Source organism: Seriola aureovittata, chromosome 20, assembly GCF_021018895.1.
Source record: "Seriola aureovittata isolate HTS-2021-v1 ecotype China chromosome 20, ASM2101889v1, whole genome shotgun sequence".
NCBI classification, from domain to species: Eukaryota; Metazoa; Chordata; class Actinopteri; order Carangiformes; family Carangidae; genus Seriola; species Seriola aureovittata.
Genome location: NC_079383.1, coordinates 17,292,205 through 17,312,666, shown reverse-complemented (window position 1 = coordinate 17,312,666; position 20,462 = coordinate 17,292,205). Strand labels below are relative to the sequence as shown.

General features: G+C 41.0%; 1 protein-coding gene across 2 annotated transcripts in view; it reads right to left on the bottom strand.

Annotated features, from left to right (window-relative positions):
• Positions 1–17,764, bottom strand: part of slc4a2b (solute carrier family 4 member 2b) — a 29,265-nt gene extending 11,501 nt beyond the window's left edge. Inside the window, exons 1-6 of one of the 2 annotated variants that reach the window (XM_056363970.1) lie at positions 17,508–17,764; positions 12,274–12,445; positions 4,040–4,202; positions 3,674–3,900; positions 2,461–2,585; positions 1,286–1,506 (exon numbers count right to left, since the gene is read on the bottom strand). In XM_056363970.1, coding sequence (XP_056219945.1) covers positions 1,286–1,506; positions 2,461–2,585; positions 3,674–3,900; positions 4,040–4,202; positions 12,274–12,333 — 796 coding nt within the window. In that variant the 5' untranslated portion in view covers positions 12,334–12,445; positions 17,508–17,764. Of the gene's footprint in view, positions 1–1,285; positions 1,507–2,460; positions 2,586–3,673; positions 3,901–4,039; positions 4,203–6,767; positions 6,896–12,273; positions 12,446–17,507 lie in introns of those variants that run through there. The other variant, XM_056363971.1, reaches the window with a different exon arrangement.
• Positions 17,765–20,462: the final 2,698 nt, after the last annotated feature.

Genomic DNA, 20,462 nt, shown 5'->3' with positions numbered 1-20,462 from the left:
AATGCATCAGTGAGGAGGGGTGTTAATTTGCTCAGGTCGAACAAAAGGGGAGGGACAGTGTTGTAATAATTCCTATTGTTGAGCAGCAGCCAGAGACAGACTTTTCCCAGGATGATTTACGGTGGCGGGAAGCAGATAAAAGAAGACACAGGATAACTGGTGAGGAACCTGCGGGGAGGCTCGACTCTTATGTCACAAAGCCTCATAATGACCAAATATCTGGACAATATCAAGCCAATACCTCAATCCGCAGCCTCTTCAGTTTGCCCCTGAGTCGACTCAACCCCTTATTTCGTTCCACCAAATATTAAAGCTTTTGGACTCAGATCCAGGTTTAGCTACCATGATGGCTTGGGCCTGAATCCAAGGGCCTCAGCTGACAGCGGGAACGGCTAATTTAATAATGTAGGCCTGTCTGCCACAATCTCTGATAAGCTGCTGCTCTTCGCTGAGGGGTCAGCTCCCTGACGTAAATCTCCCCGGCCCTGAACACAACCCCACGCTGGGCCAGGGGCCCGGGAACGTCACAGGGCAGCGGGGAGCAGACTGCATTGTAGAAGGGACTCAAGGTGGCTCCCGCCCTAGCACTGATGTTTCTGGAGGAATCTGGGCATCAACAAAGCCAAGACTTCATTATAGTTGCTGTCTACCCACAACAACAATGAAGAAGTAATGAATGAATGTTATAAAAAATTATTGAAAATTATAAAATAAACAAAAACCCCATCAGAAAGTCAAACATGCTGGAAAAACTGTTGTGACAGGCAAACAACTACCATGATTTAGGCAGCTAGCAGCTAGCAGCTAGCATACTCTGTGTTTTTAGCCCCCAAAACAAGTAACATATTGAGTGGAGCTGAGGTGGAGCTCAGAGTTGAGTGATATTTCGCTGTCACTTCTTTCACATTCAAGTAGTCATGTGATCCATTATCAATACAAAAATATTGATTATGGATGAAAAAAACAAAACAAAACAAAAAACAATACACAAAGCACAAAGGCTTTTGAAAACAACAACACATTTCACATAAAATCATCATCAAATTTCCACAGAAAAACACACAACAAGAAATAATAACATAACGTAATAAAAAATAAAAGCAAACACACTCATGCCTATTATGTAATTTCAGGGGTTGATTTTGAATGAAAGTCACCTATTTTATAAAATGCCCTCATTGTTGGTACGGGATTGCTCGCAAGACGCCAGACTAATTACTTTAAAGACCATTTGAGGCAGAAAATTCAATTCAATTTTTATGAAAGCGTAATTATCTGTACTCACTCTTGATGCCGTCCAGGTCAGCGGAGGCCAGTGTCTGAGCCTCACTCTCATCAGTGGGGATACGCTGGTACTTTGCCTGCTCGGCACCAGTCATGTTGCCCGTACGCCGGCGCTCCTGCAGGTCGTAGCCGCGGCTGGCGGATGACACCCGGGCCAGTGGTATGTGTTCAGGTGGCCCCGACTGGGGAGAGGGGCTGGAAGTTTCGGATGAGACCGGCTTACTAGATAAAAGCAGAGAAACAACACAAAGCTGTTGCTCAGAATTTGTTTTGATGTTATTTTTCTTAAGGTGAATAACCTAATTTCCACAAAAATATCAAGTTAGAAATAATACAGAACAAAGATGAATTCTCACAAAGTACTGCATGCCTTAAAAGCATAAACACAGCATTTATTGCTCTTCTTTGTAGTTAATTTATTTCTTTCCCTAACACATAATCATTTGAATGTTGCAGGAATCGTACCTCTGCACTTCAGTATTAGACCCTTCAACTGGTGCTCCTACGATACACTTGCATCTCGCAGGTCAAACATGCATCTTTTACAATTTAAATACTAAACAAAATGTAAAAAGTAGACAGACAAATCCTTCAAAGTACTTTTAAAATAAACATAATGAACTCACCGTCCTTCCAGTATCAGTTTTCCAAACTTTTTCTTAAAGTTTTTTCCCAAAAAACAACTTTTTTCCCCCTCAACTTTCCTCCTCTTTTATCAGGATGTTTTCAAGATACAAATCCTCTGTTACTGCGTTGCCCTGCAATAGACTGAAATTGAGCAAAGTGCGTAAAAGCAGCTTTACCCCAGCTCTGATTAAACCCTCATGAAATGGAAAAGTAAATGTCATAGGTGGAGCCTGGGGCAGCTGAGGTGTGTTGTGTCGTCTAGAGCGAGAGGTGATATATGGGTCTCTGAGGAGAGGATTACTGGTCCATCAGATCAGGCCCAGCAGGCCCACTGGATGCCTGAGACATGGTAACGTACAGTGTGTACCTCGCTGGCCAATAAGACATGCGCCTGAGTGGTCTAACCCAATCAGAGCAGCTGTAAGAACATTTCAGCGACATGGCAAAAACATGCATTATGCAATCACTGCGGCGTGATTATAAACCTAGCAGTCTTTCATTTTCTGTTCTTTGTTTATTTATTTATTCAAAGAACTCAGCCTGACTCACTCTGTGGAAGTTCCATCTTCAGTGTCCGCTGCTTCACCACACTGCGGCACAATATCCAGCTCTCGGGCTGAGCGAGGGCTCTCTTTGTCACGACTGGCCACATGGTCATCATCCGAAACGAAGAACTATGGAGGGAACACAGAGTGTGAGAGCGCTGCTTACAGTAAGAACAGACAATGAGGCCAAAATTCAAACCAAGAATGTCCGGTATCAGATTCAAACAGTGGGCAAACTAATCTACAACAGCCCTGTGAACAGTGAAGTATGATGTGTTGTTTTCTCATGAAGAATAAGCCTGAGATCTTTCCCAGAAAATGGGAGAAACAGATCACCTTCAAGAGGAGGGACTCATATCTGGATGTGGATAAATCTACGGACAACATAGAGACAATAGAGCGAGAAATGTATAACCTACTTGGGAAAGTGGAACACAAGATGAAGCAAAATTATATTTGAAAATATGCAAGAGCAGTTGGATGGAAGCAGAGTTGTGTCCAGCGTAGTGACAGTCTGATCAGGGTTAAATTTGGTCCCGTTTTGTGGAGTATCGTAATAACAGCCAAACATTAAACCCACTGATGAATGATTAAGACTACACTGAAATATTCATAGGAGGAAAATATGGTAATGCTATAACATTTAGCAACCGGGTCGGGTATCAGAGCACGGACTGTGGCCGTTTGTATTGCAGCACATTCCTGAACGCTCATTCACCCACATCTCAATGCAAATCAAAAGAGCAAAACAGCCGCCTTGACCCTCTTTCCGCCCGGAGTAACAGACTCTCTCATTTTCACTGGACAATATGAGGATACATAAAACCAAGATATAAAAGCAAGCAACTGCAGATTATCATTTATCAAGCACATTTGACTTCAGCTTCTCAGATGTGAGGATTTGCAGCTTTTCTTGTTTTACACATTTTATAGTTATGTTATTTTTTGTTGGTCGGACAAAAGAAAAACTTGAATTGACGACTCAAAAGGAAAAAAAAAAAAAACTATTTGAAGATGTTTATTTTAGGCTCTCAGAAATGTTTCACTATTTTTCTGCTGTTTAATAGGCCTAATGATTAATCAAGACAATAATCAGCAGGTTAACTGATAATCAACATAACTGTTAATATATTAAAATATTTTTATTCTGCAAAACAGTGTCAAAAGTCTAAAAACAGTCCGATTCACTGTAAGACTATCATGAAGTCAATGATTACCTCCACATCTTTGGCTCTCTCTGAGTCAGATGGAGCAGAAGTTGTCTCCGTCCCCTCCTCTTCCTCTTCCTCTTCATCCTCTCCTTCCTCTATGGGGCCGCTGTTGGGAACGTGGCTGCTTTTGTGATCTTTGTCCTTCTTCCTTTTCTTGCTGCTCTTCTTCCTGCGTCCCTCGGGGGGCAGTTTGGACAGAGGTCGGTGGATGTGGTGAGAGGAGTGGCGGTGGTCTGCGGAGATGATAGAGCACAGCACCAAGATTAGCTGCTGCTCATGTTAACATTTAGAGATCTTTGTTTTTAATTTGACACATGTTCTTATGGATGGATGCTGACAACAACAACAACTGTGAAGCCTCTGTGAACTTACATTCAATGTCCTCCTCATGGTAGTTGTGGTGCTGCTCGTCGGGTACGACAGCAGCAGGGCTGAGGATCTGCTGAAAGCGCTGGACGCCCAGAGCTTTGTTCAGATCCCCATCATCCTCTTCTTCTGAGCGCCCGTGTACTGATGAGGCGCCAGGGGCCTCTGGCTGCAACACAAACAACAACAGAACAAATCAATTAACAGAAACACAAAAATAAAACAACACAAATCCACTAACTGATCAGGAATATTGAGCTTCAAAGTGTTCAATAAACAGGACATTATGAAACTGATAACAATATGGATAAATGCATAAAAAGACATTATATAATCATAAACTTGTCCGATTGTTTCTTCAAGCTCAGTATTATAAAAGGATATTTTGTCTTGCTTCTTATCACAATTGCAGTTTTTTACAGGTATTTTTTTCTTCCTTTCAATAAGTTTTATTTGAAATGTTCTTTTTCCAAAGTATGGACCTGGGAAACAGAGCGTTGTGTTGCCTTTCACTCAAACCACCACTAGAGGGCATTGTGGTGCTGTGAATACACCACAGTCAGGGCATCATATGACAGGTCTCATGCATGCCTTCTTGAAAATAAGCTTTAAATTGGAAACAACAGCCATGTGCTTTGATCAGTTACTCATTTTCCATGCTGTGGTGTGACAGGGATCATGTGGGTGATAAGAGATCTGTTTTCTTGCAGCAGGACGCGGTGCCCTGCTGCGCCCGGCTCTGCCGGTGGGATGTTGTGATAAGGATTGTCTGGAGCGATACAGCAAGTGGATCTACTCTGGCTAACAGGATTGTGCTGTAGCCACCTCACAGGCAGAGTAAATGTTGCTATGGCTACTGCGCAGGTGACTCACATCCTGCAGCGAACCCTTCCTGTGGCAAAACTCAGGGGCCATAAGTCATTGATTCTCCCTCAGGTGGTTCTCAGCACACCCAACGTATCAGTCATATATTAAGTTTTCGTCAGTGCTGCAGGAAGCCACAGGAAGCAGGTGATGAAATATAATTACTCTTCTCCCACACGCAACTGCTTCTTAGTCTTGTGTCAGACTCACACCTCAGTTTACACACAGCAGACCACACACAAATATACTATAATGTATGATAATAGAGAAAGTTATTGATACATATACCCAAGTACTGTACTGATGCTTTACTCAAGTATTTCCATTTTACAGTATGCAACTATATAGTTTTATTCCACATTTCACAGGGTAAATGTTTAATTACCCCCTGTGACTGCTGTAGTTACTAGTTTCTTTTCATTTTAATGTTAATTTTACATTAAGACACATACCAAGCCAATAAAATCCAACACATTGTTGATGATTAAATCTTTTTGGCTTGTGAGCCCTTATAAAAATAAAAAAAAAGCAACATCTAGATGGAGCACCATGATTCACAGGAGATTTCTCCTCTAAACCTCAGATAGCTTCATTTAAACAGCTGTTTGTGACCCAAAAAGGTAAACTTATCCAATGTTTCACCAAAAAGCAAAGATTAGAGAAGCTCAGAAAGAAGTGGTGTAGCAGGACTTTGTTTTTCCTTCTTTCCTCTCAACCATTAATCATCTTACAACCCCTAAGATTTATCTGGCGACCCTTCAGAGGGCACGACCCCCAAGCAAACACTGGACTAAACTAGCCAGCTGTATATAATGTAGTTAAACGTAGATCCATCACAACCATTCTCAAGAAGCTTAAATAAAACTCAGATAAACTCTTTCCACCAACTTAAATCGACACGTCACATAAAGAACGAAAACTACATTAACATCTGATGGAAACCACCCCTGTATTGTTCACACCATATTCTCTATATCTTCAACTGGGTCACGCACAAAGATCCTGCATGTTCCACTTTTAACACATTAAGCTCATCAAATCCATCAAGACAGGAAAACATGAGCTGGAAAGTCAAGAGTTCATCCTGGATTCATGATACTTAACGCTCAACAGATAGTCATGAATGAGGGCTCGTCCAAACAAAGTGTGAAAAACTGATTCCCATGACCCACACAACCATGCAGTCTGTTACCCTGACCTGCTTTTACATGCCACACACAGGTGACAGGAACAGACACCCCTGCACTGGGCTGCAGAGCAACAGACGGATCAGCCTGTTCGACGCGCATTCAATATTGACCCAAGACTCAATTCCTCATATCGTTTTTTTTCCTGGCTGAACAACAAGAGAGTCAAAAAGAACAAAGTCTACATTTACCTCAGTGACCTCCAGAACAAAACCCCAAAGTCATTGAAGCACTTCATATCACAGGTGACACTGACACTTAAAGCAGAAGAGGAGATTTCTTTGAATGCTGCTCTTTTAAATAAAGTATCTATCTTTTAAACTCCAGACTTTGAGTTAAATCCAAAAAAACTAAAAAGACAACCTTTTCATTTCTGTAATTATGCATTACCCTGCATCTACATCACTATCTCCAAACTGCACGTACTCTCACCAGATGACCGAAACGGAGTGCTGCTACACAATCCAGCAGTTTATTTTTACAGAGCTCTCATTCATATCATGGTTTCACAGTGAATCCCTAGAGGTGGGAGCGATGTGTGAGGGATTCTCAAGGAGGTGAGAGAATTTTCCACAACCGAAACCATGTGCAAAAACAAGCCGGGTGAAAGCAACACAGCTGACCAGACAGTGAATAATATGAGTAATATTTCTTGACTCCAGCAAGGAGTGTCGGAGACTTACCTCGCTCATGGCAACGTGAGCTTAATCGAAGTCAGTGGTTTTTGGTGGCAACAAGCGTCAGAGCCCTCCACCATGACAACACTGGAGCTCCGACCCTCGACACCTCTATTAAGAACTGCAGGCATAGAGATATCCCTCTCCCCCGCGCTTATCAAAGCCTCGTGATACCTTAATCAGAGCCCTATCGGCCAACCTGCCACCTTCACCAGTCTGCTCATTGTGCCAGGGCAGAATAAACAAGACTGTCATTCCCGCTTTGAGGACAAATGCCGCCTGAAAGGACAAGCCCTGTTTGAACAGCCAGGAACAAAACCTCACATTGACATTCATCTCCACATTTTAACTTTGCCACATGAAGCCTAAATATTGACCGAGGTGCTTTTAGTCAATGCGCCTTGAAGGGCAATGTAAATGCAAAGGAACTAAACAACTTTTTCAAAAGATGCAGTTTTCGTGGCTAATATTGACCAAAGACATATTAAGTAACAAGCCGGAGTGAAATGTCAGTAAAAAATGTTGTGTGCCCCATTCAAAACCACAGACAACTAATACCTACATGACAAATGACTGAAAGAAAATATTTGAGATTGATGAATTGACTGGTGAACAAAAACGCAAAAATCTAAACAAATCAGCTGTGTGTGGAAGTTTTTATAAAAAGATTTCAAAGTCTTCCATTAGATAAATTCAGTCTGTAGTGAATTACTACAGGCATGTTGGTATCTTTCCAACAGAGCAGAGCCTTCTCATAATAACTGAGAACAGTGGCACTAATCCACTAATGGCAATCAATACACTCCCAATAATACATCAGAATTTGAATTTTTGCTCACTTATGGGAATTAGTGGGACAGGACGCTGTCATATATGCAATATATACAAAACATTTTTTTTAAAAACAACAAAGAAAAATGAGGATGATGATTTAAAAAAGTAATATACAGGTATTTCTCATTTGCTTATACGTATTAAGATTAATGCCAAATAAGAAATCCCAGTGAACAAGACTAAGAGCCTGTAGTCAGTCCTCTGGAGACCATGAATGCGATAATCAATCTGTCCAGTAGTTGAAATATTTCAGTCTGGACCAACGTGGAGAGAACCAAAATACTGGAGAAAAATAAAGATACTATAACGTTCTTCCTTTCTACCTTAACTTTATTTAAACAGCTGCTAAATGAGAACGATAAACAGAGAATGAGTTAATCTTGTGGAGCAACATAGTTCATACAGTGTTAAAAAAGCAGTGTGCGTGTGCAGTGGCTGTCTTGTTTCATGGGGCGGACACTCGACAGCGTTTGTAAGCTGCAGAGGAGATTATCTGTGTCGTGAGTTAGGCTCAAATCTCACACAGTCAGCATTGGAGGGGAAAGGGTGAGATAGGCTGGGAATCCTGTAGTGATCATGTCGTACTGCCTGGCTGATGAGTCACTGCATTCCTGCATATCTTAACACGAGTCTGCAAGGAGATCCGAGCGCACAATATGCTCCGGATTTCTGATTATGATTATAAGCAAGGGAGTTGTAACCCAGTTCTGTCCTCAGCCAACTGTGCATTTTGGATTATGCAAGCAGTGATTTTCACAACCTTCCTATTACATCATAATTTAAAAGGCGTGTTTTCCTCCCTTTGATTAGCTAAAAATAAAATAAAATAAAATAAAATATAAATCTACAGGTCAATTCAATCGACAGATCCTCCATTCAGTCTGAGACGGGAAAAACTGTCTCCAATTGACTGTTTTTATTCCCCTTTGATTATATATGTATTGGAAATTGAGCTTCATGCTTTATCATTTCATGTTATGCAAACAGGGTTTTCAGTAGCCAGACAAGCGCTGATCATTTGCCTGAGATAGTGTTTTCACTTCTTAGTTTTATCTAAGCGGACAACGTCCAATTGATTATATCTGAGATTATTAAGTAAGATGTTTCTGCAGAGATGGCCAGATGCACGTCACAGGATGTTTACGAGGTTAGAAAACTGCACGTAAAAGGAACAAGGTGGTATAAACTTTACTGTACTGACCCTGTTATCTCAGGTCTGACAGCAACATATTGGGTGGAGACACCCCAAATATGTTGCAATAAAAATATAAGAGGTAACAAGAGGAATAGCCGTGAAAGCAGAATCAAAAACAAAAACATATTGTGATAGTTTCACATTTTCAGGCCTCAAAATTCAAAACAATCCGAATAAAGAAAATGACTTAGATTGAACGGCAAGACATTAAAACCTGTGAAGAGGCGTGAGCTGTACACATGGTCTTGTTTTAAAGAAATAGGTCAACATTATGGCAAATGTTCTTGTTCACTTTCTAGATGAAAAGAATCATATCACTCTCTTATCTGTACACTATATATGAAACTACTGTCAGCAGCTGGTTAGCTTAGCTTAGCATAAAGACTGAACAGAGGGGGATCCAGCTTGTCAAGCTCTGTCCAAAGGTAAAACCCACCTACAAATATCCCTTCCGCTCACTAATTAACATTTTAAGTCTAGTTTGTTTAATCTGTGCAACAACTGAATGTTTGTTACGATTATCTTGATGTTTTTACCGGTTGATTAAAGAGGGAAAAAATGGCTGCCACAAGTTCAAGTGTTCAGTGCTCCCCTGCCGGAAAAGCTTTCGTAATCCATCTGTTGACATTAGGGGGGTGACTAACTGTAACTAGTGACACATTAAGATAACATTAGGTTGTAATTATTACCTTGGACTTCTAATACCAGGGAACAGTCTTTGAACTGCTGACGACGTAGAAGTTCATCTCAGAAATTCAAGAAGTAGACTGAACATTAACCAGCTAGAGTTGCTGTTGAGGTTAAAGATAAGTCAGGCTACGTATAGGTTTAGAAAATCTCTATTTGAACTATTTCGGATTATGCGTAATGACTGACTGGGGTTGATAAGAGCAAGACTGAACGTCACGCACACTAACGGACACCAAACCATGCTTTAGACTCACGTTACGTTGAGTCCTCAACGCTCAAAGTAAACACACTCACCTTAAATGCATACAGATAGTCCATCAAATTACACACTGGAGTACTGCTGCAGCTTAAATACAGCAAGATAGCTATCCTGTATTTGCTTTTCCACAGTTAAAAGTAAAAGCAAAACACGCTGGCCACTTTTATGGAACCCGTTTCCCTGTTTCAGTTAGTGCCTGTCACATGACCAGGGCAGATCTCCAGGGTAGGAAGAAGACATCACTCAGTTTCACAATGTTAGCCCTTAAAAATCCACATAGGATTAGCTGAACTCTCCCTGACCACGCACACACACAAAACACACATTGTTTGGGGGAGATAATAATTAACTTGGTCGAGTTGGAGGCAAAAGAGCAGCCAATAACTGCTGAGGCACTGTCATACAGCAAACATTTTTATCTTTACTGAGCTTCTTGATCTCCAGGCTACCTGCTGCTGACAACAAAGTCATATTCTAGTCCACTATATCTCTGTGAACTGTCTCTCTGGTCATAATTAGCGATAAAGACGTGCAGGTTCTGAACAGGCTTGACACAAAGTAGCTAACACTATTTTTTTAATCTTGTTTCAAGACGATGTTTTCTGCAAATATACAACTGGACACTGAATCAGATACATTTGTTGCTTTAGCTACAAATTCTGGCCAATTTAGATGTTATATTAACGGCATATTGCATTTAATTCAAGTTATTTTTTATGGTTGTTTAGGCAAGAAAAGATGTAAACCTTTCTTGATATTTTATTTTCTCATGGCTGTAAAGAAAATTAGTTCACAATCTTGACCTAACAAGTGTGTTTTTGTTGTGATCACAAAGTAATTAAACACAGTGAGTAATTCAACAGTATGTGATTGCAGGATAAATGTGAATCAATAAACATTGTGTCATGACATCACACTATCACAGATTTTTATTTCTAAAACCGTTATTTTACTTTCCAGACTAGATGAGTCGGTGCATGGGAGAGAGAAATGCGGTGGGTTTCCCTCATGTATCATCTCTTTCTGCCTTTTAATTTTGATAAATGTAACAAGAGGCTGTATTTTGTATTTCAAAAAGGAGAAAACTAAAGATTAGAAATATTTAAATCTGTGGTCTTTCTGCCTTCCTGCACATCTTTCATGGATGAGTAGTTATGTGTCATGGGTCCACTTCCACCTCCTAAATACTCTGCATTCTCTGCAGGGATTAGATTTCAAACTTGGACAGCACTTATGTTGTTTATGTCCAGCGAGGAAGCCCCTTCCAGATTCCATGCAGGTACTGTATATGCAGGACTCGTCGTTGTGCTTGCACAGTTGTACAACATTTGAAAAGGAAGCAGCTGACTGAATGCAAAGCTAAAGTAAAGCAGCCATTTTTCTAGAACAAAACAACACTGGTGCTGCCAGCTAAACACCAGGAACAGGACTATTTGAATAAGACTATGAACCTTCACTTTACCTCTCTACAGTACAATAAAAGATGAACCTCATGAGAGGTCATAACCACTGTCACTTGTTTCTGAGAGGAAAAACTCTTTTATTTTGCTCCTGCTGTGGTACGAACATCAATATTTCCACACACCTACACATTCAGCCCACAGCACTGTGAACTATCATCAACATAGATTGTTGTTTCCTAGGTTTCTGTGTTTCTGTGGGTAAGTCAGTAAAAAGAAAAAGACAATACTTACTACAAAATCAAGCATAATAATATCTGGGATTTAGTACCTGATGAAATCTAACAATATGAAACTATTCGTGTTTGGATTTTTCCTTTAAGCTTGTGATATTTTCTGCCTCAGCATCTTAACGATTCTGAGATGAACTTGTTCAGAAGCTCTTGAGTCGAGGAATGCTGCTTTCTTTGGCTGCTGTCCAGCTGCCCTCGCAGCTTTGCCAGTCCTGTTTATCACATCAATCCCACCAGCAGCCATGCAATTATAGTTTTTATAATCATTGTGCCAGTATTATTTTGGTATTTCAAACACTAGCAACCCATTGCAAAAATAAATCATAAAGAATAAAGGACAGAGGAACGAAACTGTTTTAGTTGTGGAACCGTTGACATTCTCCGGTGCCCTAATGAAAAGGGGATTATGAACAGGAGCAGCTTTCTGAGTAGATCTCAAGTGTGTTTGAGCTATTCTGAACATTTTTATTTTTGCACTCAGAAGTACACAGACAGGGAATTGGCTCCAAGATGTGACTAGATTTATACACACATAGCTCTGGAAGGAATGGCACATCCAAAATACACACTCCAATGCCAGAGAGGAACGAGAGAGCTGATGCAGCATAAATGTGGGCGAATGTGAACTCAAGTAAGTGAAAGTTTAGAGCTGAATAGCGACAGTCTCATACATGAGAAGAACATAATCTGTTTATTGTGAGTGTCATCTCCTCCTGAACAGGATCTAACCTGGTTCCAGGGTCACCAACTCTGCGTCATGTGTTTTAACATGCCAACGACTCTGGGGCCTGACGTTAGTGTACAGGCTGAGGCCTCTCTGTGTGCGGCCGTGTGGACTTACACTGTGAATAACCGCTGCCACGGCATCTGTAATCTGGTTGGGAGCGCTGGGGTTGCTCATGGCTCCGTAGTGGAGTCGCTGCTGGAGAGGATCTGGAAAGCTGGTTTAGATCAGTGCGGCTTTAGCCCTTCTCTTTCTCACTGGGACTCAGACAGCTTTTGGGCAGCATAACCTGGAGACAGACACAGATCCAGGAGTTAGTTCACATGAAACTGGAGATTTATAACTTCAGGCAAACAAGAGTGAAATAGCTTTGGGCAAGTAATCTCTGCATATGAAGTGCAGCCAGAAAAGTAAAAGGATGGCGGTATATTCCAGCACATTGGATTTGAAATTAAATAATGTCTGTGAAGGTTAACCACTGATTTTTGGCTTAAAGAATGGCCACATTTTTATTTGGTTAATAATGGACTTGAAACACTTTTTACACAATGTCCCTCATGACATTACAGCAGGAGTAATATACCATAAACATACAGGTGGAGGCAATGAATGAGTTTTTACAGAATGACTGTTGTTGACTGTCCTAGTAGGTCACATGACCACAGCTCAGCTGATTGTGTGAAGGTCAGACCGAAGTCAAAAATCTCAGAAACAAGCAAGAAGTGAAGATGGCTGCAGTCCAGGTCTGACAGAGCATCACTTGGATATATACCAAGTGTGCTGTGGATTAGGATTAAGTGTGGATTAAACTTTGTTTAAAAACGTTATGTTGCCCATTTACTTTGTGTCCTATAATTATAACAAGACCATGAGTTTTTAGCCGTGTTAGCAGCTCTGTGAGTGGCTGAATTTAGACACAGCAGTGCTTTGAGCTAAATGCTAACATTCGCTGATTAGCAGCTGAGGTTGATGGCAATGTTATTAGTTTTGCAGGTAATTTGTTAATTCCTACACAGTTTATCTGACGTGGATATATATCTTACAATTAAAGCCATGAGTCAGCACTTTTGCATTTCAAAGCCAGTGCGCCGAAGTGCAGAGCCAAAAAAAAAAAAAAAACCACGAAGCAATATTCTTTACTGTCCTAACACTGTCTGTACTGTGACATGTGGTCTCACTAAGGAGTAATCAAGTTTCAGGGTTTCCCGGAAGTCTCAAGGACCTTTGAGCCGCCTGGACCCCACTTCAGAAACACTAATAGCTTAAACTGCATATCACAGTTGTGATGCAGTGGAAGAACTGGAGACAACTACATTATACTTGAGACATAATGGCAGCAGTTCCAGATGAGATACACACCAACAGCCCTTTATAAACGGTGACATGGTTCATGATTTGAAGCCCTGTAGCACTTCCTCACTTCCATTCAAGGTCATTAACCATTACTCAGATAAGAGCCAGATAACACAGTGCTACTGTGCACAGGACCCTTTGATAACGGTTGGCACGTGCCTCCGCTAACCTCAAACTCCGTTATTCCCGAGTCTCCGTTAAGAAATATAACCACAGGAATCCAAACGTAATCCTCATTCAGACTGCCAGAGAAGCTCACACAAACAACCATAGGCGGTATAAAATGTCAATGAAGATGTACTACAAGAAGACCATAACGCACAGTATCAATTTGCTGTCCAGGAGTTGGACTATTTTCATAATCAATTAATTGTTTATACATTTTTTTTTTCATAAAAAGGGGCTGAAAGTTCAGTGAGTCAGATGCTGTTTTTCTTTTGGTTTTTGACAAAACAAGATATCTGAACTTTTATTTTTCATATTTAATACAAATTTCAAATAACTGTCTAATTAATTAATTAATAATAAAAATAACTGATGGCTGCACAGATCAAGCAGTATTTGCATGAATTAGTATAAGCCTATAAATTGCTCCAACAAAACCCGTTGATTGCAGTTTTTTTGATCTGTGTCTCAATAGCAAGAGAACAACGGTTTTTCCTTCGGTCTAAAAGCAGAGGACGGCCCTCTTTTGCTTCACTTTTCAGAGTCACAGTAAGAAATCAAGCTCTGCCAAATGCTCTCTGGCTTTCTGACAGCAGCTATCAAAGAAGCGATAAGCCTCCGTGATGCCTGAGCACAATCATATCAATGACCTTGTTGACAGCGAGGGTTTTTCTAGGAGGCATGTTTGATTGAAGTGCAATCAAAGACAAGAGATGTAGAGGCATGTAGGAGCTGGACAGAATGAACTTTGGATAAAGGGACCTAAAACTACACACCATTTCTGCAACACTCTTCTTTGCTCTGCCAAACTGCTCGTCACTGCTCCAGATGTTAATTACATACCATCAGCTGTTCTACTGCCACATAACAACTTTTACTGGTTTGGGACATTGCAATCCGTGCAGTAATGCAGATAAAGGAGAATACTGGCGTTAGCTTGAAGGTTGCTTTCTCAGTAAACTTAGACACCACCATTGTGGAAAAGGCAGGGCTGGCTACACAGGGATAAAGTTACAGAACCCTGGGATCCTGGGCGAAAACCATGGGAAACAGCTTATCTACCTCAGGGCATGTCTGTAATAATACCGTTAGGATAACAATAATGATCAGATGAAGAAAACAACAATACCAACTGCAATTGGATTAGTAGGAAAATAGATTTCAAACCACTGTCCACAAAACTGGTTGTAGTGTTTTGTCTGCAGTCAGGTACAATCAGGCTGTCAGAGGACTGAGTAAAGAGGAACTGACTGTTCTTGTGTAATGCCCAAAAGGACATGGATGAGTGCTGACAGTGCAAGAGGAAGTGAGGACAAGATGCTCTGTATTTATCCTGGAAGAAGTTCATCAAGTCTTTCCAGAGTCATCCAAGGGTCCAGCGCCTCGCAAGCAGTTCCTACATGAAGACGCGTGGAAGTGTGGAATTTATTTTCCCAGACTTCAAAACTTTTCTGTACTCGATTTAGCCACGGCCTCAAATGCGCACACAAGGCTTTGGGAAAACTATCCTTCTGGGAGGAAGTAAGTATGAAAACAGGAAGAAGTAACAGCTACAGACTGATGCTGATCAGGAGGAGCTATAAACCTATATAAAAAAAAATAGAAATGGAAAGGGAAGTTTCTCTATAGTGTCTATAATGTCAGACCCTCGAAAGGGTTAACTATGGAAAACTATGCCTATGCATGGACCTGGACCTATGTTCCAGAGCTAATGTGGGTTAATCCAAAATCTATTATTAACCTATGATGTCTATCCTGTGACATTATAGGTTAACTCAACGTGTCACAGCATAACGAGATGCCATCTTCATCTGTGCACCCTACAGACAGAGAAGACACAAAGAACACAGTGTACAGTCATGTCAAGTGTGTGAAGACGGCACCATCTACCAAAGAAACCGTCACCCACAGCAAGTAAATCCCAACTACAGCTACTATTTTGGTTTAAATTACAAATGACATCTAGCATTTAACCTACAAATGTACCGGTCACACATCTTATTTTATATAGATGTAGGAAAAAATATCAACCATCTTAAAGTATGAAATGAGGAGACACTGTTCATAGGTCAAAATTCATCATATCATATTCATCATACTTGACAGCAGACAGTGTGTAACCTGCTGTTTATGGTGTCTGAAGTGACATTGCAGTGATTCTGAGGAACTAACATTCCCCTCGCTGGCATCTACAGGCTGTTCGTATTAAGTCTAAGTAAACCTACTTAGATGGCAATTAATCTGAATATCACCAAACTGTTGACATTCGTGTCATATCTTTGGAGGTGATAGATTAGAGCAGGGAGTTGGCATTTTTTTGCCATTAATGAGATCTGATACGCACTAGGTGCTGACTCATCTGTCCCACAGAGAAAAATATACCTGACAAAGTCTCTTTGGTATGTTGTTAATTTCCAGTATTGATAAAAATGCCCTGGTTACTTCCTGAGAAAGGGGAAATTCCTCCTTTTATTGGGCATGTAAGGCACATTATAGGAAGGGGAAAAGGAGGACAGAAACTGGCCTGGCATTTTCATCAGTGTCTGTTTTTCACAGTTTGAGAATAGCTCCGCATTAGGACCCTTTAGATGTTATGAGTAAGCACAAAATCCCTTCTGGACATATTAAAAATGGCAAAGTATGGCAGAAACTGCCAGGGTTTCAACCTGGGGCGAGACCTGTATGTCAGAAAGGTTCATTTTTTTCTTAGTCATCTTTTCCGTCATCTCATGTGACCTTTTGGATTAAAGAGAGACAGACGGTTAAAAATTCCTCCTCATAATGACATTAAGGGAAACGAGTGAGACAGCCAGATGACTGGACAGAGGTTACAAGCCAGACTCGCACTCACGACAGAAGCCTACATGTGTCTAAAACCAGCGACCTGCCAGGACGCCCCGGCCGGGCCCCGCTTCAGTCGGCAGCTTGGCACGTGAGTGTCTACCACAGACTGCACGCTCATCTACAAATTCTATCAAAAAGGCATAATTAAAGAACAGTTCAATAAAAAATACAAACTGACAATAAAAATGCCTGTCCAGAAATAGAAGCGTGATCACAACGTCCAAACCTCAACCAGCAGACTGGCCTGTACTTGTAAAAGCAGGACAATGACAGAGAGGGAAGGAGCAGTTTAAGGTTTCATTAGAGAACTGGGTTTAAAACAAAACCAGTGAGGGATTCATTTGCTTCCGTTTAGCCGACAATGCATTTTTTAAAAAGAGACAGAACTGATTGTGTAATTGTGATAGTCCCAAGTGACGTGGGGATAATTTGTGTCCTTTTTATCTAATACAATAACACACTGTAACAGTCCGAACACTGTTTCACAGAATTAACACTGTTATCTCCTGTTGAAGATACATGCAAGAGCTGAAAGTAAATAAGGTCTATGTGCTATAAATGGTCAATCCTGACTCAACCACAGCATTTAGGCAGTCATGGCCTTTAAAGGTTCCAACTTGGGGTTTATAACAGTGGAAAAGCATGTTTGTCCTACTACAACTCATGTGTTTGAAAGGTTGTTCTGCTGTGTAACATGTGGAGCCGAGCGGGATTTGTTTACAGCTGTCCATAGCCACAGATCATGATGATCCTCTGGCTACAGATCATCATGTGTGACACTAACAGGAACAATCTTGTTAAGTTTGATTTGACCTGACCTGGCAAACAACAACCCTGGCTCACCTAATTAAGGACTAACCCACATAAACAATGAATTAAATAGGCAATTAATTCAACAGAAAAAACAACAAGCAGTACAAAGTGATAAATAAGACAATTTGAAAACATGACAACTGGTCAAGAAATAGAAAACAGGTGCAGTACCATACCTTCGTGTGCTTACTGCAGAGAAGCCACCGCAGACATTGTAGTGCAATTCTGGACTCTGCTGTGAAGAGCGACCCGGGGCTGGTCAGAGTGCAGGACAAAAACAAACAGAGGGAGAAGAGAGAGAGATAGGGAGACAAAAGAAACGAGAGTTAGAGATGTGGAGACTTCGTGCCGACCGATCATGTGCTGTCCAGCCTCTCGCAGAGCTGAGCGCTCTCTCAGACCAACATGCACCAACTGATAACAGCAGCCTTCCTCCTCAGGATTATGTTTCCTCCTCCAGTCTGCTGACAAGTAGCCATGTGACTCCAGGACCCATTCAACACTGACTCAGAGGCTGGTGCTCAGACACACAAATCTAGGAGTCTGTCTCACACCCACACACCCACACACATACATACTCACAAATGACCTTAAGCTTAAGGTGGAAATTCAACCCCAAAATCAATATCTGCCTCGAACAGACCAGCAGAGTGGCCTTGCATGTCTAACATCTCAACTTTTTTGGTTTTTGACCACCTTTTAAGAAATCAGTGCCCCCCCCCCCCCCCCCCCCCCCCGCATCACTTTTCTCCCAGTTGTGACCGGTGATTTTTCTCACTTTATTTTAATGATTATCCACAACTATGCACAAAAACGCAAGGATTAGAGCGAAGTTAGAAAAAAGATTTTGTGTAGGAATATTTTTTCTGCTTTCCTCCTCAGTGAATCACATAATCATAACAACAAGTTAGATTTATCATGCGAACCCCTGTAGGAGTCCCGGCAAATCCAGTTATTTAGTTTGCTTCAAGACTATGAATCTTACACGCTAGTGGCTGCGTGACATGTTCCCACAGTGATAACTCGAACATGCTGATATTCAGAAGGAATGTTTACCATGTTCATCATCTTAGCGAAGCATGTTACCATGCTAACATATGCTAAGTAGCACAAAACACAAAGAACAACTGAGGCTGATGGGAGTGTCATTTGTTTTGCATGTATTTGGTCACATTAAGATTTTGACCTGATGATGGGACTAGAGGAAAAATTAAAGGACAATTATTAAAATTCATCGTGAGAGGGACAAGAATGTGCAATGTTCATGGCAATCCATCGAACTGACATTGAGACGTCGTTTAAAACCACAGATCTGAGCCTCATGATCATTAGAATTCATCATCTGGGGACCATGAATGTCTGTACCTCGCCTTGACCAAAGTGGTGGACTGACCGGTCTGACAGCCAACACACTGGCGTTGCCACCCCCCCCCCACACTGCTGTCATGGTTAAACACACATTCAAAAACAGGTCCTTTAGAAATTGGCTGGCAGTGATAACGCACCTAAACATGCAAAAATGTTGTAAGGTCCTTTAATCACATGACGATTACACACCCTGTTTCCCATGTGGAAATACTGCATCTATTCTGAAAAGGTTTATTACAACCTGCAACAGTGATGTAAATTCCTGTTGTGACACATACCATGGGCGACCATCTGGTAAAGAGAAGGATTTTAACATTAAACAGTCAAGGGCAACATGAAAGAGAGAGCGTCACAAAACACTGGTTTACCACCACACGCAAGCAAATGAATGACATCTCTCATTTCAGATAATGCAGCCTGCAGGACAGGGCAGTGAGTCATTATAAACTTGCTTTTTTTAGAACACTGAGCAACTTAACCTCTCATGAAGGGCACTGCAACTCCACCAGGATACCTCTGAGCATCTTTAATATGATGGATAAGTAATCGATATTCTGAAATAAGCAACGCCAGTGGTTACTGGGGGCGCATACATCTCAAAACACATCAACATTTGGATCTGCGTGTTTTTTGGATATGTTTATACATCTGCACAGGATGTTTATTCATTTATTAATAAGTCTGCTCTGTTAATGAAATGAGCAGGAAAGCAATAGCATGTTGCCCAATATGTCTTTAATTATTAACTTGTAATGACTTTTGAAATATTTGTGGATGCTGAAATGCCCACACGGCTTCACCAAATACTTCAGGTTTAAACATTTTTGTTGCACTTCACCCGGATTATCTGCTCAGTCTGGTAAAATATCAGTTTTGGGGTAAATTTAGGATAAAATACAAACCAGCATGCCACAGGTTCTTAGTGTATTTGGCAATGGAAAAAAAAACTTGTCATGTCATGGAGGAATCAACGCTATTACACAATTAATCCCACCTAAAGTCATAAAAGCCGCCAGATTAATTGTGTTTTGCAGCGAACAAAGAACAGTCCTGTGATCTAAACAAGTTGCTTACCCGTTCGCCAAATAATCGAGCGCTGCATTCCACATCAGCTTACATGAGCCTTAGGGCTACAAGAAACACCCAACCCCCGGAGGAGCCTGAATTGTGTGTGCATGTGTGTGAGATATAATTGTTTGTCCCCAGGGATGTGGGCTCACTGTGGAGTCACATGCATGTCTTGCGGGGAAAAGAAGCCACAAGCAGCTAAAATTGAAGTCCATGACTTCAAAGTCTTGGGGCTTTCCTCAATCCCAACAGTGTGCTGATAATAGCATTATCCACTGTGGTCAGCTAGAGAGGTGTGACTTCATGTGTGCAACTTTTCCTTAACCATGTTCGACAGATGATACGCTTATTTCACAACACGTAACCTGCACAGAATAGACACACTGTCTTCATTCTTGCTGCTTTGTGATATTTCAAATTAAGTTTTTGAAGCAGTTTGAAGGTTTTGGCTCAATTTCTTTGGCTGAATGTGGTGAAATAAAACAATCTGTACTTCATCCAAACCACCTCGTGTACATTTCAAAACACGTTTCTCTGCTGGAAGAAATAAAAGAGATAAAAATAATATTTAACAAGATTTTTACACAACAACATCCTGCCTTCACTTTTCTAGCTTTTACCTAAAGTGTTAACACAACTTGGAAATTCTCCCTCCAGCTTCCTGTTATTCTTCTCTCCCTTCTAAAACTAGGCCA